The 23785-nt window shown below is 38.9% G+C and overlaps 2 protein-coding genes and 1 long non-coding RNA gene across 6 annotated transcripts; all 3 read left to right on the forward strand.

Annotated features, from left to right (window-relative positions):
* Positions 1–18: 18 nt before the first annotated feature.
* LOC134188848 (merlin-like) lies at positions 19–7646 on the forward strand. The gene is made up of 16 exons (XM_062657403.1): positions 19–276; positions 368–496; positions 2617–2892; positions 4540–4622; positions 4700–4775; positions 4840–4974; positions 5046–5120; positions 5194–5307; positions 5875–5997; positions 6056–6187; positions 6241–6326; positions 6487–6589; positions 6849–6964; positions 7026–7092; positions 7155–7247; positions 7381–7646. Exons 1-16 carry the CDS (start codon positions 214–216, stop codon positions 7429–7431), a joined length of 1722 nt encoding a protein of 573 aa, XP_062513387.1. The 5' UTR covers positions 19–213; the 3' UTR covers positions 7432–7646.
* A 2570-nt stretch (positions 7647–10216) lies between these two features.
* LOC134184135 (uncharacterized) lies at positions 10217–19124 on the forward strand. 2 transcript variants are annotated; one of them, XM_062651751.1, is made up of 17 exons: positions 10217–10313; positions 10811–10909; positions 10986–11225; positions 11324–11448; positions 11938–12078; positions 12172–13459; positions 14128–14265; positions 14993–15118; positions 16459–16593; positions 17165–17290; positions 17388–17507; positions 17580–17708; positions 17883–18005; positions 18087–18212; positions 18280–18405; positions 18474–18599; positions 18896–19124. In XM_062651751.1, exons 1-17 carry the CDS (start codon positions 10250–10252, stop codon positions 19018–19020), a joined length of 3357 nt encoding a protein of 1118 aa, XP_062507735.1. In that variant the 5' UTR covers positions 10217–10249; the 3' UTR covers positions 19021–19124. The 2 variants fall into 2 exon arrangements, with proteins under 2 accessions (XP_062507735.1, XP_062507742.1); XM_062651758.1 differs by lacking the exon at positions 16459–16593.
* Positions 19125–19564: 440 nt separating this feature from the next.
* On the forward strand, positions 19565–23162 carry LOC134191315 (uncharacterized). 3 transcript variants are annotated; one of them, XR_009971761.1, is made up of 9 exons: positions 19565–19727; positions 21340–21468; positions 21531–21633; positions 21693–21782; positions 21875–21978; positions 22256–22374; positions 22438–22503; positions 22566–22637; positions 22775–23162. It is a non-coding gene; the product is annotated as an uncharacterized LOC134191315 (long non-coding RNA). The 3 variants fall into 3 exon arrangements; XR_009971759.1 differs by having other exon boundaries at positions 21875–22374; XR_009971760.1 differs by lacking the exon at positions 19565–19727 and adding an exon at positions 20965–21183 and having other exon boundaries at positions 21875–22374.
* The last annotated feature ends 623 nt before the right edge of the window (positions 23163–23785 follow it).

A 23785-nucleotide genomic window follows, 5' to 3' on the forward strand; every position in this document is an offset into this window, starting at 1 on the left:
AGCATGCGTACACCGTCGTTCGCTCGGCATTTGTATTTGTGTCTCTCCTCTTCTTTTCATTCGCGTCGTCGTCTCTGCAGTGGGCAGGAGGGCGAGATTCTGACCGTTTGGTGGCTCGTCTGTCGTTCTCTCTCTTCGTAGCGTTGGTGGCAGTTTGAGGGCGGAGATTTTGAGACGTCGAGAGGTGTTCAGCGCTAGACAACACACTCGAAAATGCCCAAACAGCTAGACGTGCGTGTGACGACGATGGACGCCGAGCTCGAGTTCTCTATAGACGTACGTTGCGTACTTCCACTTCCATTCTGGCTTCTTGTTTGATTAAAGATATTAGATTTGGTTCACATGTTCTTCATTGGCCTCTTTCTAGTCGAAGGCTCCAGGCAAGACGTTGTTTGACATGGTGACCAAGACAATCGGTTTGCGAGAGGCCTGGTTTTTTGGTTTATACTACAAAGACGTGAAGGGCATTGATGCCTGGCTACGATTTGACAAGAAGGTGAGCATGTTTGCTGTTGGAATGACTTCATAGTATCTACTAAAATAATTGCTGTTTTTCGAAAATTGTTTTTGGCTCTTCTTTGGGTGGATAACTAGTAATGAGTGTTTTACATGTTGGTTGCATTTATAGGTTGTTTATTATATATAGGTTGTCTAGGGGATGCTATCAGTAATCTATTGCTAGATTTGTATGCCAACAACCTCTTCTTTCTTTCTCTTCTTTCTATATCTTTCTTTCTATTATTGCTAATAGAATGGCTTAGAGGCAGGAAAATCAGTATGTAACTCAAGATTAATGTTATGGAATTTTTTATCTGGCAGTGGAGAGCTCAAACTAGGTGCCAGACAGTGGACAACGTCGTTGTATTGGTAGTGATGCTTGTCTGTCTGGACATTCTAGTAAATTGTTGGATGAATTTGTCTGACACATTTGTTCGACAAAGTTGTCTGACAAATGTTGTCCAACAAATATTGTCCCGACAAATGTTGTCCGACCGAGTTGGTTTTGGACTAGAAACTGGAGCGGATCGACTTTACAAGGGACCCACTTGCACCAGTCGATCACAATTAACATTGACCGCTTCCATGCACACTGCTCAACATGGCACTTCTCGTCTCCTTGTCGAGGCTGAAAAGCGGCAAGCGGTAAACACCCTAGTAGGTGTTGAAATGAAACCGACAGCCCATGCTAATTTGTTTAGGGACTTTTCCAGTTTGACAGGTATTTACCTCACTCTACCTCAAACCAAATGGTGTACCTGCCAGATAATAAGCAAGGGCTTATAGCACAGATACAATGTGGCATATTTGTACATGATCGTAAATATAAGTAATGAGAAGCCACAGCGTATAGAGAGTGTTAAGGAGTGAGCCAGGTTTGTTGTTTTTGTGGTTATACTTCTAACCAGCTGATGGAAGCAACGCAAATGTCATTGCCTGTCTATTCTCTGTCTCTCAATTGTTAGTTTCTGAATTTGAAATGGCCGCTTGATTATTCAACTGTATGTATGTGTGCATTTTGGAGTCTTAATTAAACGGCTGCAGGGATTTCTCACCTGTTCATTTACTAAGCACATGTTCTCATATTACATTTCTTTAGTCAGCTAGACAATTGTTTGCTTATTAGAAAGGTGTACAGTGAGACTGCCAGACTGCTGTGATTGCTTGCATACTACTTGTAGTAGAGTGTTACAGACACAGGCAGATGTCCACTTCAAGTGTGGAACTTTGACTTCAAGCTTTTTACTTAACATTTGCCACTTTGATCCCTAAATGTGGATGAGATTGCAGTTGATGAAGTACCATTTGGATACATCTCTCTGACTGCATGTAGTGTGTGATGATAACTGCCTGTTTAGATTACTAATATCTTGCATTTGGTGGTGAACGTAGTAGTCATGGAATATTGAGAAATTTGACAATGAAAGAGATGGATGAAGCACAGTATTATCAGTTTATCGACCAGATTACAGGGGGCAACAACAGGGACCCGTTTTCGCAGTCAGGCAACTCCTTGCTGTATAGGCTTTAGAGAAAGAGGCCATGCCGCAGTAGATTCTTGTTAAACCTTAGACAAGCCTTCAGATAGAGTAATTGTATAAGTCATTTCCCTCAAGGCACCTGTTTGGATAGGTGCTTTTTCGATCGTTTATTTGGTAAGCTATGTGTCTGAGGCAAGGTCTGGACGTCCGAGGCTACGCATTTTGTAATCCAAACAGTGCTTGGCAGGGGGCTGTTTGGATTAGTTGTTCTACTGTACTGTCGTATTTTGCCAAGGTGCTAAGTAGTCTCGTGTGGCCAGATGTTCAGCATACGTCGAACAAGAGGATAGCAGTCTGACTACACAAAGACCGAGAGCTACCAACTTTGTTAGTGTGGGTGTAACCAACAAATGCGGCAATTATTCTCTTTCAACTGGCGATCATTCCTCCCAACTGCCATAGACCCTCCCAACTTGCAAAATTCAGCCATGGCTGGCTCTAGTGAGAACATTCTGTATTAATGTGCAAAATATGTTTTACCACTTGTAAAGCAGGTTCATGTGCATTCGTAGCTGCTCATAATACATGTACATGTATGTTAAGTGTGGAAGGCATAACGACACTGTGTTTTGTTTAGGTTGCTGATCAGGACCTACCAAAGGAGAATCCGCTGAACCTTTACTTTAAAGTGAAGTTCTATCCAGAGGATGTGTCTGAAGAGCTTGTTCAAGAGATCACACAGCACTTGTTCTTCTTGCAAGTGAAACAGCAAATTCTAGACATGGAGATTTATTGTCCACCCGAGGCGTCAGTGCTATTGGCATCCTATGCAGTACAAGCTAAGTTTGGGGATTATGACGAGTCTGTTTATAAGCCTGGTTTTCTTGCTGAAGAAAGATTACTACCTCAAAGGGTAATATTCGCAGCTAGTTGTATGGTGTTAATTAAACGTTGTGTAGCTATTGATGGCACAAGCTTGATATCAAAGCATTGATGCGTACAGTAAATTTAAGCTGGTGGTAATTTTTGGCTGCACTTTTTTCTAATCTCTGACCTTGGGGCCAAGACATGGTTAAATGGGAACTCTCACCAAATACTAAAACTTTCTGAAAGTAAGATACAAGGGCTAGTGTCTTCCTGCAGAAAGCTTACGGTCCAACCAGCCACAGAAGCAGATAATATGGCCACGAGTTGTTCAGATGATTTCCCATATGAGTTACTCTCTGTCCTTGTTTGGAAGTAAATACTTTAAGTCTACCCATACCAAGTGCTCCTAACGCACCCAAAATTCATCGAGACATGATCTATGAACTAATTTAAAAAGGGGCTCCTTTTGAGGCTCCATGGTTGTATTGACACAGTCGATACTTGCGTGATAACTTTGGGGTCCCAGTTTGGTTTAGTCAATAAATCGCAACTTGCTACCATATGTCTCACAATCCTTACTTTGAAAAGTGCATAGGTATCGGTCTTCCATGCCAACCAGCAATCAAAGTTACATATATGGGTACTAAACACACCCACACAGATAATTTCAATGCTTTACTTCTCTGGTTAGTGTCTGCAGTAAACGGTTGCAATGGGTTGTGTCATGAAGTGACAGCTTTCATCTTAGAGATTGCTGATTTTGGTGGGAGTTCTCTTTAAACGTTTTTCGTTTCTGTACTATTAGTACTGAGGGAAATTTCCAGGCCACTAGACTGCATTTGAAATGATCGTTGTTATTTGAGTTTATGTTGCCAAACAATTTTAGTTTGTGGGATAACAGATAATATTGTCTGGGCTTTGCTTTTATTGATTAATTGTAAATGTGACACATTGTCATCTGACATACATACACTGCCAGAGTTATACTCTTTACAGTAAATTATTGGCGAGTGAAGCAATCCTTTCTCTTTTGTCATGTCAGTTGAAGGTCACCGTACGTTTATTTATATTTTTTATTTTTATTTTTTATTTATATATGCATATTTATGTGGGTTATTGTCGTATGAATTTACGGCTGAATAGAGGGACAGATTGACATAATGGTGATGCCACATGATTATAATTTTGACTGAGTAGTGCAATGTCATGTGCTACAAACTGAAATCACAGGTTCCTCTCGAGGTGTTGACTGAATAATGAAATTTCTTGGCGAAAAGAGTGAGGTGACTCACGACTAATTAAAGATCGAGGACCGGATGAGGGTGGGGCTTGACAAAGGAATAGCAAGGAAATCTAGAAGAAGAATTAACATAGTCTGTTATCCGAGTTCCTGTGCAAATGCATTGACAGAAATTATTGCTACTCAATCTCGTTTGCCTAACACAATGTTACATGAATATTTAGTAGTTATAATGTATATGCATGAAATAGTTTGAAGATCCAGTAGTGTCATGTTTAAATGTATTTACTGTATGTATCCTGTTCATGGGACATTTTTGTACATTATTTTTCGACTTCAATGAATTGAAATTTTTCTGGTATTTTGGCTTTCACTTGCGGCATTTTCTGTAAACGCTTGGTTTCGTTTGTGACATTAAATCGTAACGTCTGATCACATGACTGATATGTGCAGGTCATAGATCAGTATCAAATGAGTGTAGACATGTGGGAGGAGAGAGTCATTTCGTGGTATTCAGAACACAGAGGTCTGCTGAGGTAGCCGAATGATCCACTGACCTACCATGTATTTATGTTGTAGTATATACCCCTCTTTTATTCGTTGTATTGAACAGAGATGAAGCCGAAATTGAGTACTTGAAGATCGCGCAAGACTTGGAGATGTACGGAGTGAACTATTTCCAGATAAAGGTTGGATATTGTAACGTGTGCTCTTGCTTGTCATCTCCAATTGGTTTATCTTGTTTGTTGATAGAACAAGAAGGGAACTGATTTATGGCTGGGTGTGGATGCGTTAGGATTAAACATTTACGAGAAGGACGACAGGCTGTCTCCTAAAATTTCGTTTCCCTGGAGCGAAATAAGGAATATCTCATTTCATGACAAACGGGTGAGTCACTTGTTGCTGACAGTTAGTATATAATAAATCATTTTGTATATAAAATCATTTTGTATTGACAGTTCACTATAAAGCCTATTGATAAAAAGTCTCCTGATTTTTCTTTTTTCGCTCCGCTTCTTCGAATCAACAAACTGGTTTGTTGGTTATAGATGTTTGTTGTTGGGTTATTAGTAAGTCATTGTGGCCGTGCTGTACTTCTGTAATTAGATATTACAGCTTTGTATTGGAAACCATGATTTGTTTATGCGTCGACGAAGATTGGATTCTATGGAAGTGCAGCAGATGAAAGCCCAAGCTCGTGAAGAAAAAGCAAGGAAACAGGTGCTGTAGATTGACAAAGCATTTGTTCTCTGTGTGCAGTGTTTGGTTGGTATCAAACATTTGATGTTGCAGTTAGTGTTTTTGTTGTATTTGGCTTGTTTGTGTGTTCATTTATGCATCTAGTTGTTGTCTCTTCATTCATCTACCAGTCCACTTGTTTGTTCGTTTATTTGTCTTCCTGTCTGTTAGTCAGGTGTGCTGGAAAGGAACTTTATGAAAGTGTCAATGAATAATAACATATACTAGTGGGGTACACAAGGTAGTAGAGGGGTATACAAGGTAGTAGAGGGGTGCACAAGGTAGTAGAGGGGTACACAATGTAGTAGAGGGGTACACAAGGTAGTAGAGGGGTACAGAAGGTAGTAGAGGGGTACAGAAGGTAGTAGAGGGGTACACAAGGTGGTAGTGGGATAGACAAGTTAGTAGTGGTGTAGACAAGCTAGTAGTGGGGTACACAAGTTAGTAGTGGGGTACACAAGTTAGTAGTGGGGTACACAAGTTAGTAGTGGGGTACACAAGCTAGTAGTGGGGTACACAAGTGATTGATATGTGAGATGTGTGCTGTAGTTGGAAAGGAGTCGTCTTGCTAAAGAAAAAATGGCTCGTGATGAGGCTGTACGAGAGAAAATTGAGCTGCAGAAGAGACTCCAGTACTTTGAAGAAGCAGCTCAGAGAGCAAACGAAGCATTGGTATGCAAACTTGTTGCTATCACAAGCTATGTGTGATTGCAAATTGTGTAATTCATAGCTGAGATCGGAAGAGACAGCAGATTTGTTGGCAGAGAAGGTGCGGTGTGCAGAGGAGGAAGCACAGCTACTTGCTATGAAGGCACAGGAGGCCGAGTCCGAGATAGAGAGAGCAAGAATGGCTGCTTTCAGAGTATCGTTTATGTATTTTCGTATGCAATGTTTGCGCTGACCGACAGTGTGTAGAGTGAAGAAGAGAAACGGCAAATGGAATTGAAAGCCAAGCAAGCTGAGCAGATAGCTCGTAAGGTGTTCGACGATGCTCGTGACAGGTATGCAGGAAATATGTCTTGGTATTAACTCTAACCACGCATGCGTTAGGGTTACAGTAATGCCTCTGTCGTTCAGTGCACTGTGCACCTACACTTGTCAGTGTATTCTCTGCTCACTCTCACTCTGTTGTAATTGTAATACGTTATGCTATTGTGTAAGGGCACAAGAGGCGGAGCGTCTGCGATCTGCATTGTCACAAGCAAAAGAAGCCGAAAAGGGTGCCAAACGTCAACTGTTGGATTTAACGTCATCGCCTGGTCTGGTAAGAGCAAAGTGTTTATAAAGACATTACGGACATTTGAAATGCACATCAAGTGTAGATCTTAGAGTGTGCACACCTAAATTACGGAAATCGTAACTGATTGTTTGTTTGCCAAGCAATACGAATCATTCTTAGCTTAAAATTTTTTCACATTTCTTTACACCTTCAGGATGTCGTAGTTGTTTGTCACTTGAAGAACATACCGATCATACTGTCGGCACTAGAACATTTAGAGAATTGCTTTCCATACTTGTTTTAGTTGTTGGATGGTCAGGATGTTCCCGCAAGTGATGCTTTATCAGATGCAGGTAGTACAGGTGATCTGCTTGGTGAAGGAGAATTTGAAGAGCTGTCAAAGCAGATTGAAAAAGAAAGGTGGTCTCTTTGAGATCTCGTGCTGTTTGGGAGATAGAATGTCTTGTTTATGAATATCCAGGTTAGAATATCAGGCAAAGAGTAAGCATCTCAATGGTCAGCTTAGTCAGCTGAAATTCGATATGGAGGTGGGGATTGCCTCATTGCGCTTGCTTGTTTGTAAGATGATGGTGTTTTAATGTTATATTAGAGTATGCGACTGGATACCAAGCAGACACCAGAAGACTTATTGCATGATGAAAATACTCGTAAAGGAATAACAAAGTATTCGACTTTGGAGAAGGTATGTGAGTGTGTGTGTGTGTGTGTGTGTGTGTGTGTGTGTGTGTGTGTGTGTGTGTGTGTGTGTGTGTGTGTGTGTGTGTGTGTCAGCTGCAATGAATAGTTTCATTTATGACTTTGTTTCTTGCGTATAGATTACTTCAGGTAGCACTCGAGCAAGAGTTGCATTTTTTGAAGAATTATAGATTGGCCATCTGGCACAGTATTGTTTGTGTGCCAAGACGTGATGTGCATGCATGATTGTATTTCACATATGAAGTACCGGCCAAAGACATTAGATGCTACAATAAATAACTCTAGCTAGAAGATAAAAATGTTATGAAATTTAGTGATGCAATATGTATTAAAAAATGTGCCTTCTTTATCATTTCTTGACTACAATACATGTATTTTACGCTGAGGGCGACATCGAATGTAGCACTGTCTTTGCGTAGCCAGACCGCTACCTCCGAAGGTCTGGCCACGCGAGACTACTTTACGGTATGTACATGCGTAACGAACCAGCAAGTTTGGCGACGGTAATGTGTTGCCGAAATGGTCCAAAATGTCTTTAAATTTTGGTGAATAATATCTACGAGTTTCGTCAACGTATGTGTCACCAGATCATGAGATATAGGTACACGGTGTGTTCCTCTGTTCTGTTGTCTGCTTGTGTCCCCTGTACTAGTATATGTCATATTCATTGGCACTTTCATAACGGGATCCTTAGTTTGTAGCAAACTTGACTAGCAAGCGATGCATGTGTCTATGTGCGATCTGTGTGCTCTGGTTGGAAAAGAGACGTATTGCTAAAGAAAAGAAGAAATGGCTCGTAAAGAGACTGTGCGAAATGAATTTGAACACGAGAAGAGACTCCGGAGCTTAGTATAGACGAAGAAATTGAGAGAATACAGAAATCAGTGGTATGTAAATTGACTTGTTGCTGTCACCAGCTGAGTGTGCGTGATTGCAAAATTTGTAATTTCTAGCTGAGATTGGAAGAGAAAGGAGATTTTTGCGAGAGGAGATTCACAGTGCAAAGGAGGAAGCACAGGTACGTGCTAGGAAGGTGCATGAGACCAAGCCCAAGATAGAAAGAGCAAGAACGGCTGCTGTTAGAGTATTGGTTATGTATTTCCATGCACAACGTTTGCACTGACAGTTTGTAGAGTGAAACGGCAAATGGACTTAGAAGCCAAGCAAGCCAAGAAGGTAGCTCATAAGGTGTCTGAGGATACTCGCAACAGGTAGGCAAGAAATGACAATAATAGTAATAATAACAATAACAATAATATATTTCACTTTGTACCAATAGAAATATGTCTTGTTATCTGTAGAGCACAAGAGGCGGAGCATTTGCCATCTGCATTGTCAGAAGCAAATGAAGCTGAAAAGGGTGGCGAATGTCAAAAGTTGGATGTAATGCCATCACCTGGTCTGGTAAGAGCAAAGTTGTATATTTTGAAAACATTTTGAACATTTGAAATGCACATTGAGTGTAGATCGTAGAGTAGAGTGTGCACACCTAAATGATGGAACGTGTAACTGATTGTTTGTTTGCCAAGCAACATAAGTCTTTCTTACTTCAAATTTTTTCCACATTTCTTACATCTTTAGGATATCATAATTGTTTGTCACTTGAGAAATATAATCATGATGACTTTAGAGCATTTAGAGAATTGCTTTTCCTTGCTTGTTTTACTTGTTGGATGGTCAGGATGATGAAGCAAGTGATTCTTCATCAAGTGATGCTTCATCAGATTCATCGCTGATTAGTGTAAGAGAGTTTGAAGAGCTGTCAAAGCAGATGGAAAAGACAGGTACTTTCATTGAAATCTCGTTTTGTTGGGATATAGAAAATCTTGTTTATGAATATATCCAGATTAAAATATCTGACAAAGAGCAAACATCTCAAGGGTCAGCTGAGTCGGTGAATTTGCCATCGATGTGGATCTGCTCCATTGCGCATACTTGTTTTTGTAAGGTGATGATGTTTTAATGTTATATTAGAGCATGATGAAAATACTCGTAAAGGAATCTCACGGTATTCAACTTTGAAAAAGCAACTTGTGTGTGTGTGTGTGTGTGTGTGTGTGTGTGTGTGTGTGTGTGTGTGTGTGTGTGTGTGTGTGTGTGTGTGTGTGTGTGTGTGTGTCAGCTGCAATGAGCCTTTTTTATTTATGTGACTGTTTGTTTCTTGTGTAGATTACTTCAGGTAGCTTTCAAGCAAGAGTTGCACTTTTGAAGAATTATACTGTAGATTGGCCATGCACAACTGGCACAGTTGTATTGTGTTTGTTTGCCAAGACATGATGTGCATGCGTGATTGTATTTCACAGATGAAGTAACCGCCAAAGACATTAGATGCTACAATAAATAACTCTATCTAGAAGATAAAATGTTATGAATTTTAGTGATACAATATGTATTAATTTTAAATGTGCCTGTACAGTAGTCACATTCACCTTGTCTGTATATGTTACGCATTCAGCTATGAGCCTTAAAAATGTTAATTAAGAAACAGGACTTTGTAAAAGTCACCAGACTTGGCGAGCAGCTACTCAAAACGCATTTCAGTCTTTAGGAATGTGCCACGCCTCCCGTGTTACCCAATCATAAAACAGTATTTCTATAGGTCATACGTGAAAACCACAGACAAAACGCAATCACATACGCGAAACGTTCACGAATTAGTTTTACCACAGCAGTGTAATTTACGTTTGCGATCGCGATTGCCAGTTTTTGTCGCAACAGAACTTAGCTATCTGCGAAATCAATTGCTTCGTACTGTACGTTGGACTTTTAGACGGAAACGCAAAGCCCTGTCTATACGCAGTGATGCACTGCAACTGGATCACGATAAATCCGATCCACATCAAGAGGCGGGCGCGCCTCGGGTTATAAATTAATTACTAGTTAGAGTATTTTCAACTTTGGGACATATTTTTGACGAGTGCAGTGCGCGGGATTGGGGTCTGGCTACGCAAGACTGCCCTCTACACATGTGGCAACTGTACACGTATCATGAGCGGCGCTAAAGAGAACATGGAATGTGAAAGAAAGCTTAGGGAAGAAGGCGAATCTGCTTGTAAGATGTGCAATTATCTATCTAACTGTATATAACTAGACTAGCCTACTCTAGGTACTAAAAAACTTCTAGTAATTATTTATCTGTTGGGAGCGTGACGTCACATTGAAAACGACAAACTCTGTCGGAGCTATTGATGTTTTCTGGAGCGTAGCTACTAACCACGAAGCTTGAAACTTCAAAACCACTCCAAACCACGCATTCTTCCGTCCATTTTGCTTGCAGAAGCACTGCCAGCACTTGGGAGCATTCCATCTATAGATGGATTAGATCATGATGCAAGCTGCAACGTGATGGCAACGTTTCTGCAAACAAAATGGACCGCAGACGGCGTGATTTGAGGTGGTTGGATTTGTAAGTCTTGTGGTTTAAGTAGCCACACTCACAAAACACCAAAAGATCTGAAAGGGTTTTTCAGATTTCTTGTGCATGTTGTGACTATTCGGAAGTTAGGATCGAAACATCTACTTTATGGGCAACAAATGTTATACATTTAGCCTGGTTGGTGACACACAATTCTCAGTTGTATGGAGGACAGTCTGACTTACCTCAAAATGATCCAAGTAGTTTGGCTAAATCAAGTGATATCAATGAAGGTAGACTGAAATTTGAGTTTTTGTATGTCTAAGTTGAAGCTGCTGCAACAAAGATCATTCCTTTTCTTTTGTGCAGAAGGAGCAGCATCATCAGCTGTGCAACCTTTGCTGCGGCTGCTAGAACCAAATGATGTATGGCCAGTGTCTCCAGAAGACTTAACAAATATTTTTGTTCAAGAAGAATGCAAAGTTTCAGAATTAGCTGCTCTAACTTCTACACTTGTGCTTACTCAATACTACGATATCTCAAGTAAGCAAATAAAGAAAATTAAGAGTCTCTCAAGTGGTCAACATCAATCAACAGTTTCACTTTATGGCAAGTTCTGATCATCTTGTTCTAGTTTATATAGAGATTTAATGTACTATGGAAGCATACACCTTCATTATATACCTAATTGTGTTATCTCTTTCAAGGTTCAGATGAGATACCATTTCCACGGCAGATAAGCTGTGGGTTCTTCTGTGGTCGAGAAAGTGAATTAAAGAGCTTATCACGCTACTTTACTATTGATTTGAAAGAAGGGAGACCCAGAATAAAGGTATACATATACAATATTCAAATGAAGGATTGCATGAGTACTAATAAATTATGTAGGCAATTTTATATATGAAGTCGGTTTACAACTAACTCCTTTTTACACAACCCTTTCAGTCATAGCTGATCGTTTAGGGTGGTGATGGTATGCTACATTGTTATCTATGGACAGAGAAAAACTCCATGAAATCTTCAAAAAGACAGGGAGGATTAATCCTTGGCACACGGTTTCAGAGAGAATGAAGAATAAACTCCACTGCAGGAGGGAATTATTGATCGAACTATAAACAAATGCCCTCAGTGGTGTCAGTTTAGGCCATCAAATCTCACACATGCTGCATGTCACTAATCAATAGTTTAGTTTACCCATGTCAGTGATTCATGATGCATATAATAGTGCATGTTGTGGCAGTTGAGAAGGACCTAGAACATTATATAGATATGACTGTCATGCTAAATACCGTTGTGTAATCATGTCTGTTAATTGTGTCAGGTTATTGTAGGCTTTGGAGGCTTAGGGAAAACATCTTTGTCATTCAGATATGCAGATTGCTACAGAGAGAGATATCCTGGTGGAGTCTTTTATTTTGATCTAGGGTCATTATCAACATTTCACAATTCAGTCAAGGACAATGTGAGTATACACTATATGATATTGTTGTATGGTGATTTATAAATATATGGTCACAACAGCTGTGAGAGTGAATGTTTTGTGCAATTTTTTCAGCTTGTTGTCTTGGGACAGACTGTTCTTAAGCTTGAAAGCTTATCACAGGATTTTGAATGGCTGCAAGGACTTCTTCGACATAGTGGTAAGAAATGTCTCTTTCTTTATGATGGAGCAGACAAACTGCCGGTCTTCAATGATTACATTCCTTCTATTGCTATTGATGTGATTATCACAACACGAATGGCCAATATTAGTCATCATCAGCTTAGAGGGAACAGCACATTTTCTCTGAAAGTTCTTGGTGTCAGTCCATCTGTACAGATTCTGCTGGAATTATCTGGTGAACAGTTGACTGTGGATGAATTTCAAAGAAATAATCCGGAGGGATTTTATTACGCTCAGAAGATTGCCGGTGATGAATGTCTTGATGGTTTGCCATTGGCTCTACTTCATGCTGCAAACTTACGAAGAAGCCTAGGTCTTTCATTTAAGGATCTTTGGGAGAAACTGCAAGACAAGAGCATTATTCAGCTAAATCCAGCAAATGTCAAGCAATGGCTAAGAAACTACAATCTAAAGCAAATAGATGCTAAACTAGCATCATTGCATTTGGAGAGTCTGGACGATTTGAGAAGACTTACTCCACAAGGTTTAGACAACAGTGATCTCACTGTTGATGAGAAAAAAGAGATATTGAAGGCACGAGAGGAACTGGTGAGAGCTCCTGCATACATAACATGGAGATTGGACATTGAGTCTGCATGTTTGGAGTCTCCACTGGCCAGTGACCTTCTTCGTCTGTCAGCTTTGTTACCATCAAAGGACATACCTGAAGATATTTTAGTAAAAGGTGTCATTTGGAAGAACAAAGGCTCTACGGAGACAGAAGTACGACATGGTTTAACTTGCATTCTTTCTCACTCATTGCTAACAAGTGGAGAGTTTGATGTCTCCTCTGTTACTCATGTAGGTCGTACGTTTGCCATGCATCCAATGATTCAATACAGTGTGTCTAAACATCTTTTTAAAGGCCAAGAGCAACATACGTCTCTTGTGTGTTTAGGAGCAGTACTTTGTAAAATTTTGCCATCAGCTACTGATTTTCAGAAAGAACTTCATCTAACTGATGACACTGTTGCACAATATGCCAAGCATCTGTTTCATGTTGCTCTGTGTATATGTAACGGATTAGACCTATCGAAAAATTGTTGGCTACACAGAACCATTGCATTGGCTTCCATTCTTGCAATAAGACAACATGACACACATATTGCTGTGCCTCTCTGCAGTCGACGGCTTTTTGATGCTCGGAAAAGGAAAGCTAATAAACAGGAATTGGCAGACGGTAAGAGTAATGTTTTCTTCCACTTGTATAATGTATGCTACTAGTGTTGTCATGATATATTGATATATCAATATGTCATGTCATGAGCTCTCATGACATGTGACATGCACAGACCACTTAATATTGGCCGCAATGGTCTAAAGGGGCGCAGTTGAACTAAGTGCATGAACGCACAGTTAAACATGGTGAGTACTCTTTGGAAGCCAGGACAATTCCAGTTAATTAATTAAAGAAGACATGCTCATGCCATTTGTCGATACACTACTGTTTTTGTACAAAACCATTAATTGTAATTTAGAAAATTATTTCAACAGTTGCTTTTAGCAGTTTTTATTATTAGCGTCCTGGATTGAAGGTAAATAGTCTGTTTCATATATCTGTTTTATGTCGTAAATTTTGTTGTCATATATAATATACATGTCATATACATACATATACATGTCATCATGTCATATACGTACAACATGGTGACATGTGACATGAATGAGTGCATGTGACTGACAACACTATCTATATGTGTAGAGATTATAATTGCCTTTTTCTATATGTTATATTTGTAAAATACAATTTGGCATGACAACAGTCATTAGTTAAATCATTAAATGAGAATGTAGCTGGTAGTAGTACTGTGGTGTTTTTTGTCAATTAACAATTACATCTCTGTATAGCTCTAATACAAATTGGTTCATGTCACTCTATTCTACTTGAAGCAGAAGCTGCCATTGCTTTGTTTAAGGGAGCTGCAAACATTCTTGGAAATCGACCACATAACAAACAACCTGCAACAGCAGAGAAATGGGGACAAGGTAACAGTTTAGATCTAATGACATTAGGTACAGATAGGGTGCACGCATGCATGGCTCATGACGTATTAATTCTATTCAGTGAAGATGCCAAGTCATAGTGAAGTGTTAGGAGTACGATTACATGACTTGACATGGTGTTTGCATAAACAAGTCATTAGCTTTTGCAGGTCAGAATAAGGATATTTTGTTAATTATATATAGTTATTATTAAATTGTAGTCAAAACACTTTCAAACAATTTGTTTATTAATTAATCTGTTCTGTTGTACAGTTCATGCCTTAATGCCATTTTACAATTTTAACGTACTGTACGTGCCGAGCCTGTAAAAGTCATGTGTTTTGTATACTCAAAAACAGAAGGCGTATGCAATATACAAAAAAACTTTACTTCTTAGTGTCAGACAGCAATATATGCATATCATGACAGACTAAACGATGTGCAAGACAATTTAAGTGAAAACTAACTGGTGGATCAACTGATCGAAAGACATACAGAAAGCAGTGAATACTGTACATATGTACATGTATGTGCACACTCGCATGCACACACACACACACACACACACACACACACACACACACACACACACACACACACACACACACACACACACACACATGCACGCACGCACGCACGCATGCATGCATGCATGCCAGAAAATATGACACTTAATTGCAACAGTATGTGTCAAGTAATGTTTTATGTTGTAATACAAACGTTTCTTTAGCTCTTTTTGAAATCATTCGAGGTTGTCGACTTTTCTTTGCTTTTGATATGATTGAGAGGACTGCAAAGCGTCTGAGAAGTGGTCTGGAGTGGGCTGAAGCAACCAACTGTCAAAGCTATGCTCAAAGTATGAAATGTAAAGTGTGTTGGATTCTATTTACATTTTGTAGCAGAATATATCGACAAATGATTGTTGTATATATATAACATATATATATATATATATATATATATATATATATATATATATATTACATGTATGTAATAGTACATGTATGTTTGAAAGGGTAACCATACACACGTCATGTGTGTACATACATGCACATTACCGTTCGAAATTCTTTTCAGCAATCCTACCTCGTTAGCTCAGTCATCCAATCAGGAGCCGCCGTAGCTTCAGGCGAAGTCGAAAAGGATGAACGCCATCAAGACAGTATTGAATATTCTCGTTGCTTCTTCTATCCACTACATGGTGTTGGAAACTTTTGGTTTTGGTCACCTTCCAGTCTTCAGGTTATCAACGATATTTCAATGAAGACTACTCTTATGAATTAATGGTCTTACCACTCTTATGAATGGTCTTACCATTAGTAAAGCAATAGCAAACTTGCATGAACAGGAAGTATAAGTAATGCAAAGATGGTTCTAAATATTTTAGTTGCTAGTAGAGGTACAGATCTATGGGATTATGCTTAGTTTACTTCTTAGGCCCACACAAGTGAGCTTTATCAATGCCTCATTCCGGTTCATGGTTGTTGGCACTCCCAAATCAGAACTCAGGTCTCGCCATGAAATGGTCCTGAAGAGTCTGTTAATTGAGTTTGCATCTAGGCTAGCTCTGCCACATTTCTCTGTCTTATTTGTCTGCTGTTAGATGTCCATGTGGTTACGACATATCGACGTCTATGGTACGTGATAATGTCTTGGATGTGGTTTGGGATCATTAAACGGCATGACTCCTTTTGTAAAGTGCTTTTTCACAACCTCTTAATTGACAACCCAGGAGTTTGTTGTGAACAACGTTGCTTTGATCCCTAATAGTAGAGACCGCCCAGGAGATGTCTACCATCCTGCATGACTTCATTCAGGGAAAACCTGTTTCTTATGTCGCAGTCAAGAATTCTTTTGCAGCCGCTTATGTGAATAGTAACTCATTCCATGCGGGAGCTGCCTCTGAGGCTGGAGAAATTAATAATCAAGGACCATCTCCATGAAACCAACATCATCGCATCTGGAGCTGTCTTTTACCCATTGTCAGTGCAGTCGTTTGGTACATGGAGCACACATAGTCTGGAAATTTTGAAGTCTATTGTGAGAAAGACATTACTTTTACAATCTCTGACAATTAGCAAAGCTGTGCCTAACTTACTTCAACAACTATCAATTAGACTTTGAACATATAATAGTAGAATGATTTTATATGTAGACTGCATTTGGTTGCAAAACTGATATACATTTATTTCTTAGGTCTCAACTCAATTGCAGTTGCTCTTCGTATTCGTGCAACTGCAAGCAATGCTGAAGAAATAGATTACTTGTCACAGTCTGCACTAACAGTTTATAGAAGTTGTTTACCTGAAATACATCCTAACATTGCAACAGGTGTGATTACATTAATTCAAATAGAGCCATAAAGTGGCATCTTTCGATTATTTAATTAATGAACTTGTAAGCGTGTGGGGGTTTGTATACTTTATTGTGGATTTGAGTTTATGTTTTATGTCAACCGATGTTGTCTAGTTTATAGGTATCTGGTTTTTGTCATATATCACCTGTATGCTTACCCTTTCAAACATACACGTACTGATATAAATATATTTATATATTTTAATTTATAGGTAGTTTTATAACATATAGCTTTTTATAATATAGATTTATTTAATATATATAGCTATGCATACACACCATTTGTTTTAATTATGACTGCACTATAATCTCAGAAACTCAAAATCTTCTGGATGTTGAAACGCTGATTCTAGTCTTGAGAGTTAAATTGTTTTGAATCTTGGCAGTAACAAGTTTTATTTGAAAGAATCAATGAGAAATATAATTTACACAATGATTCCCTTTTGACACATTAAATTAGATATTTCTTATTTATAAAAGGACAGTCAGATTGTAAAAATAGTAGCAGAATTTTGTAATATTATGTTACACTGACATATTTTATTAGAATTGATAAACAGGGCTGCTGCTCTTTGGGATCGAGGATTGTACTCAAAAGCCGAAAGTTTTGTCAAAAAAGCACTGGAGATGCAAAAAATGTGCATATCACCAAACCACTACCATGTTGCATATGGTGAGAAATTTATTCATGTGTTCAAACTGTTATATATTGTATTACAAGAGAAGAGCAAACGCAATGCTTGATGGAAGAAATTTTTGCATATTTACAGGCTGGTGGTTGTTGGGAACAATTTACATGCATTGGGGTCGGCATATTGATGCTGGAAGCTGCCTGACAAAGGCACTGGATCTTGTAAACTCTCACCCTGTTACCTATGCTACACTTTACAGTACAAACATTCATCATAGCAAATAACTGTTTATTTGCATATAGCTAGCTTAAAGGATTATGTTTTCACTAGCTTTTCAATCTATAGCAGAGTGGTTTGCTATGGGGAAGAAGAGAGACATGGTTGTAGAGTATCTCAGAAAGGCAAAAGATGTAATGCAACAAGTAAAAGGAGAGCAAGACAAGCATGCCAATGCAAAAGGTTGAACTTATTTTTATTAAAACTAAAAAGTGGAGTAGCATATGTTATACTGATGTGATAAACAGTTTGGTGAAATTATTTTACTGTATTGTTGTTGCATGCTAATGTTGAACAGTACAGCTAGTAAATATAAGTATTGATGGAAATTGCTTGCTAATGTTTCTGTTATGTTAGCATTGTGCCATTGTGGTCGTTGTTGGTTGTTGCTCAATGAGGTGCAGAAAGCTGAGAAATTTTTGAGGGAATCTTTAGATTTGCTTGAAGATGAGCCTGAGGATGACTATGCCTTAATGCAAGGTAGAAACCTTTAACTTATTAAAGAGAGGTTATATAGATCTAGATTTATATATGTGCTTGTGTTTTGTTGTGTTGATTAAGCAAGGGGACTGTTGTGTCAGTGCCTTGTAGTACAAGAAGAATTTAGTGAGGCTGAGTCATTGCTTAAAAATCTTCTTAAAGTTCAGAATTGTTTCAAATCACAGTTTTGTCCCCAAAGAGGAGAAAGTCAAATTTGTTCCTGTCATGAAGTGTCATTTAGAATTAACATGCATCTCTTATTATGTCTTACTAGATCTGCACTGTCTTGGTGTGTGTCTATTGGCACAGAGTAAACCAGATGATGCAGAAGCTCCATTGAGGGAAGCTGCTGAATTAAGAGAGCAGTATCTTGTAACAAATGACAAGAGAACAGGGGAATGTGAGTAACTTTTATATAACTTATACTGCAGGTAGTCAAGAGTAATTAAACAGAATGGTGCTGTTTAGCATATCATGAACTTGCTAGGTGTCTTGATTTGCTTGAGAAACATGATGGAGCAAATCAATTCATGAGTCACTCTTCGCACATTAAAAGGCTGCACAGCGATGGTGGACTTGACACTGAATCTGGAGGTAAACAAAGAATGTGAACTTTTTCTTGTTGATTGGGATTACGGTATTGCTATAGTGATTGTTTAGCCTATATAGTTATAGCAACTTGCAGTTACGATCTCCTTTATTAATTAACGTACTGCGCACAACTATTAGGGGTTAACTTTACAAGGTCAAGTAATAACGGGTTTATATGCCCATTCTAACTGCAAGTCATGTGCACATATTGTTTATTTATTCATTGCTTAATTAATTAATCAATATAATACGTTTGTGATTTTGTTTGTACTATAATCAGTTTTGTGATATCTATCTAGTGCTTGCAAAGACAAAGTCAATGCTGCTGAATGCGTCAACTATGATATACTGGCAGAAGTTTCTACTTTTTGTGATGATCATGTTTACATTTCCTCAAGCAGCTAGTTTACATTTTATCAAGTAATAAATTGTTACATTTGATATGATATGATATATTTGTATATATTTTTTTAATTTTATAAATTTCATTTGGTACTATAATAATAATTCTAATATTTTTGCACTGCAGCTTTCAGAAATTGTACGTGTCATATACCATCTGCATGCATACTGATGCTGGGCATGGTACGTCTAGAAAGCATCTCCCAGGTAAATATGTACCAAGAATATTGTAGAAGCTGCATTAGGAAACTTCACACGATTGTCGATTAACTCACTCAATCTGATTTGAGTTTAGACTAGACTCGTGACCAGTCTCACCGCGCATTTGTTATTCCCGGATGTTAATTTTTAGCCAACATCCGGGAATAACGGAGACTGACTGGTCACTGTGTATAATTATGGTTAGAGTCAGTGATAGGCGTCTTGTAGATGAAGCCTTTAAAATAATACTTTTGTGCACAGACTGGGTGCTGCTCTAAATTAAAAGATTGCATGTGCCAGATACGGGGTCTTACACCAAGCAGATACGGGAGTTTGGTATTAAATATTTTTATAGTTACGATTTTTTGGAGTTATTCATCTAGTAACTCTCTGACACCTTTGAAGTTGAGTTTCAATCTTTCTTATGTCTTTGGTGCAGCGGATTGCTCGTCAGGGCAAGATCACGTTCTCGGCTCACTAGCAGCAGGCTCTACGGAGACACCAGATTTACAGTCACTGCTGGCCTTGGTTAGCTTGAATTCATTGCTACGTAGTTGGCTGGTTTGCGTACGTGTTTCCTACTCCTATCATGATCAGCTATCTAGCTCATGGTCCATGAGGTGCTCGAACGACTAAATTGCATGGCTAGGGGACCAACTAATTTTTTCGATGCTCGGATATTTGGACATGAAACCTGGACCGACCGAACTAGAAAATAGTAATGATCACGTGACATTTTCATGTGCAGTTTTTACCGCACTGCCGAGAAATGTGAGATAACAAAATGGACACTAAAACAAAGACGCTGATACCGATCAAACGCGGAAATATTTGCTGGACCACATGCACTATTAAGTCATTGCACAGTCCTATGATATGTTCTACTAAGTCATGTCACGTAAAGCGTAATATCATTGCGAGTGTGCACATCAAATTATTTTGGGGGTCAAGATCAAAACTGGACCAGCGAATCCAAGCATCAAGACGTTTGATTGGTGTGGCTCTAGTTGATAGCCAAGATCACGCGTTTGTTGTTTCCTGACAATTTCTAGAAATTGATCGTGTGTCTAGAACTGCTCGTTTCTACATATAATTAAGTTAAGTGGCTTGCTTTGCGGGGACATCACCTGGAATGTATTTGAGCGAATTGTAGACTAGCACTCGCCCACTGATTGATTGATCAAATTTCTTAAATTGATTAACTAAACTTACCACAAACAATCTCTTCACTTTACTGTAAAACATGAAAGTTTGTCTTGAGCTTTCAGACAGAGCGTGCAAGGGTGGGTGAAATGTTTTAACTTTGATTGATATCCTTAATAAGTTAATTAAGGTAAAAATAGTTTGTCGATACTGTCTCTCAGAGCAAGTGCATGAATATTGATCTGACAATTTTTCTTGACAGCATTGCTAACAAGCATGACGGAAAGGTTACACTGTACCTGTTGTTGTCTCGCAACAGTTCAGTTTCAAATTCAAATTTAATTTAGTGTTCAAGTTTGTGAATGATACATAACATATTGAGTAAGAGCACAAGTAACAATGTTTCAATTAAATTTGCTCGTATAGCATGTGTTACAAAGAGAAATGACAAATAACAGCAGATGCTCACTAAAACTAATTCTAGTCTTGCCAATCAGACTTTAGAGTGGGAGTTAATTGCATACAAGACATTTTCAAGACGACCTTGATGGGGCACACAAATGAGATTTGACACCACACACACACACACACACACACACACACACACACACACACACACACACACACACACACACACACACACACACACACCACTCCCTCCGAAGGTCTGGCCACGCGAGGCTACTTTACAGTAGGGTTGGTTATACGTAACGTGGTACTGTACCGGCAAGTTTTGGCGACGGTAATATGTTGCCGAAATGATCCAGAATGTCTTTCAATTTTGGCGAATAATATCTACGGGTTTCATTAACGTATGGTGTCACCAGATCTTGAGATATAGGTACACGGTGTGTTCCTCTGTTCTGTTGTCTGCTTGTGTACCCCTGTACTAGTATATGTCATATTCATTGGCACTTTCATAATGGGATCCTTAGTTTGTAGCAAACTTGACTAGCAAGCGATGCATGTGTCTATGTGGGATCTCTGTTTGCTCTAGTTGGACAAGAGACGTATTGCTAAAGAAAAAGAAGAAATGGCTCGTAAAGAGACTGTGCAAAATGAAATTGAACACGAGAAGAGACTCCAGAGCCTAGACGAAGAAATTGAGAGAATACAGAAATCATTGGTATATTGACTAGTTGCTGTCACCAGCTGAGCGTGCGTGATTGCAAAATTTGTAATTCCTAGCTGAGATTGGAAGAGAACGGAGATTTGTTGGGAGAGGAGATTCACAGTGCAAAGGAAGGTGCATGAGACCAAGCCCAAGATAGAAAGAGCAAGAACGGCTGCTGTTAGAGTATTGGTTAATCATGTATTTCCATGCACAACGTTTGCACTGACAGTTTGTAGAGTGGAGAAAAGAAACGGCAAATGAAATTAGAAGCCAAGCAAGCTAAGAAGATAGCTCAATCATAAGGTGTCTGAGGATACTCGCAACAGGTAGGCAAGAAATGACAATATAATAGTAATAATAACAATAACAATAATATATTTCACTTTGTACCAATAGAAATATGTCTTGTTATCTGTAGAGCACAAGAGGCAGGGCGTTTGCCATCTGCATTGTCAGAAGCAAAAGAAGCAGAAAAGGGTGGCAAACGTCAAAGTTGGATATATAATGCCATCACCTGGTCTGGTAAGAGCAAAGTTGTATATTTTGAAAACATTTTGAACATTTGAAATGCACATTGAGTGTAGATCGTAGAGTAGAGTGTGCACATTTAAATAATGGAACGTGTAACCGATTGTTTGTTTGCCGAGCAACATGAATCTTTCTTACTTCAAAATTTTTCCACATTTCTTACATCTTTGGAATATTATAATTGTTTGTCACTTGAAAAATATAATCATGATGGCTTTAGAACATTTAGAGAATTGCTTTTCCTTGCTTGTTTTACTTGTTGGATGGTCAGGATGATGAACCAAGTGATTCTTCATCAAGTGATGCTTCATCAGTCATTAGATGAAGATGCACGTGAGCTGATTAGTGAAAGAGAGTTTGAAGAGCTGTCAAACAGATGGGAAAAGACAGGTACGTGTCTCTTTGAAATCTCGTTTTGTTGGGATATAGAAAATCTTGTTTATGAATATCCAGATTAAAATATCTGACAAAGAGCAAACATTTCAAGCGTGGGCTGAGTCGGTGAAATTTGCCATCAATGTGGGTACTGCTCCATTGCACATGCTTGTTTGTAAGCTGACGATGTTTTAACGTTATATTAGAGTATGCAACTGGATATGAGGCATGATGAAAATACTTGTAAAGGAAGCTCATGGTATTCAACTTTGGAAAAGGTACTTGTGTGTGTGTGTGTGTGTGTGTGTGTGTGTGTGTGTGTGTGTGTGTGTGTGTGTGTGTGTGTGTGTGTGTGTGTGTGTGTGTGTCAGCTGCAATGACCTTTTGTTTATGTGACTGTTTGTTTCTTGTGTAGATTACTGCAGGTAGCTTTCAAGCAAGAGTTGCATTTTTTGAAGAATTGGATTGGCCGTGTACATCTGGCACAGTTGTGTTTGTTTGCCAAGACGTGATGTGCATGCGTGATTGTATTTCACAGCTGAAGAAACCGCCAAAGACATTAGATGCTACAATAAATAACTTTACAGGCCTGGATCCAGGAATTTTTTAAGAGGGGGTTGACCTGGTAGCTGTTATTTATAGCATTACTAATTTTCTCTTTTCTAATGAAATTATATGAAATTATTGAACCACACCTATTGGAAAAGAGGGAGTTGAAACCCCCTGAACCCCTATCTGGATCCGAGCCTGCTCTACTTAGAAGATAAAATTTTATGAAATTTTAGTGATACAATATGTATTAATTAAAATGTGCCTGTACAGTAGTCACATTCACGTTGTCTGTATATGTTACGCATTCAGCTACGGGCCTTAGGAATGTTGACTCTGTAAAAGTCACGAGACTTGGCGAGCAGCTACTCTAAACAAAACTCATCAGTCTTTAGGAATGTGCCACAGCTACGTGAAAACCAGAGACGAACCGCCAATCAGATACGCGAAACGTTCACGAATTACTTTTACCACAACATTGTCAACAGAACTTACTTATCTGCGAAATCGATTGCTTCGTACTGTACGTAATTACGTAACATTGGACATCTATACGGAAACCCAAAGCCCTGTCTACATGCAGTGATGCACTGCAAGATAAATCCGATCCACATCAAGAGGCGGGCGCGCCTCGGGTTATAAATTAATTACTACTGTCTATTCCCCGTAAGTGTGAACTCGGAAGTGAGGGATTATTTTTCCGTTTCGTTTGTAGGAAGGGCTTAGACAATTTGATAAACAGAAATTCCAGACCTAGCGGTTTCTAACGATACCGAGATCATCGCGAAAGTCAAAAACAGGGGGGGGTATTGAAGATTTTCAAAGTTCACACCTATGGTAAACAGATAGTAGTTAATTAGCGTATCTTCAACTTTGT

Source organism: Corticium candelabrum, chromosome 1 (genome assembly GCF_963422355.1).
Source record: "Corticium candelabrum chromosome 1, ooCorCand1.1, whole genome shotgun sequence".
NCBI classification, from domain to species: Eukaryota; Metazoa; Porifera; class Homoscleromorpha; order Homosclerophorida; family Plakinidae; genus Corticium; species Corticium candelabrum.

Bases quoted from the DNA above. Each gene is read 5' to 3' on its own strand.
- LOC134188848 (XM_062657403.1), top strand. From the start codon at position 214: ATGCCCAAACAGCTAGACGTGCGTGTGACGACGATGGACGCCGAGCTC. The intron at 6,188-6,240 runs GTATCGTTTATG...GACAGTGTGTAG, and splicing joins CAAGAATGGCTGCTTTCAGA to AGTGAAGAAGAGAAACGGCA. The intron at 7,248-7,380 runs GTATGTGAGTGT...TCTTGCGTATAG, and splicing joins AGTATTCGACTTTGGAGAAG to ATTACTTCAGGTAGCACTCG.
- LOC134184135 (XM_062651751.1), top strand. From the start codon at position 10,250: ATGAGCGGCGCTAAAGAGAACATGGAATGTGAAAGAAAGCTTAGGGAA. The intron at 15,119-16,458 runs GTATGAAATGTA...TTTATTTCTTAG, and splicing joins CTGTCAAAGCTATGCTCAAA to GTCTCAACTCAATTGCAGTT. The intron at 17,291-17,387 runs GTGAGAAATTTA...GCATATTTACAG, and splicing joins CCACTACCATGTTGCATATG to GCTGGTGGTTGTTGGGAACA.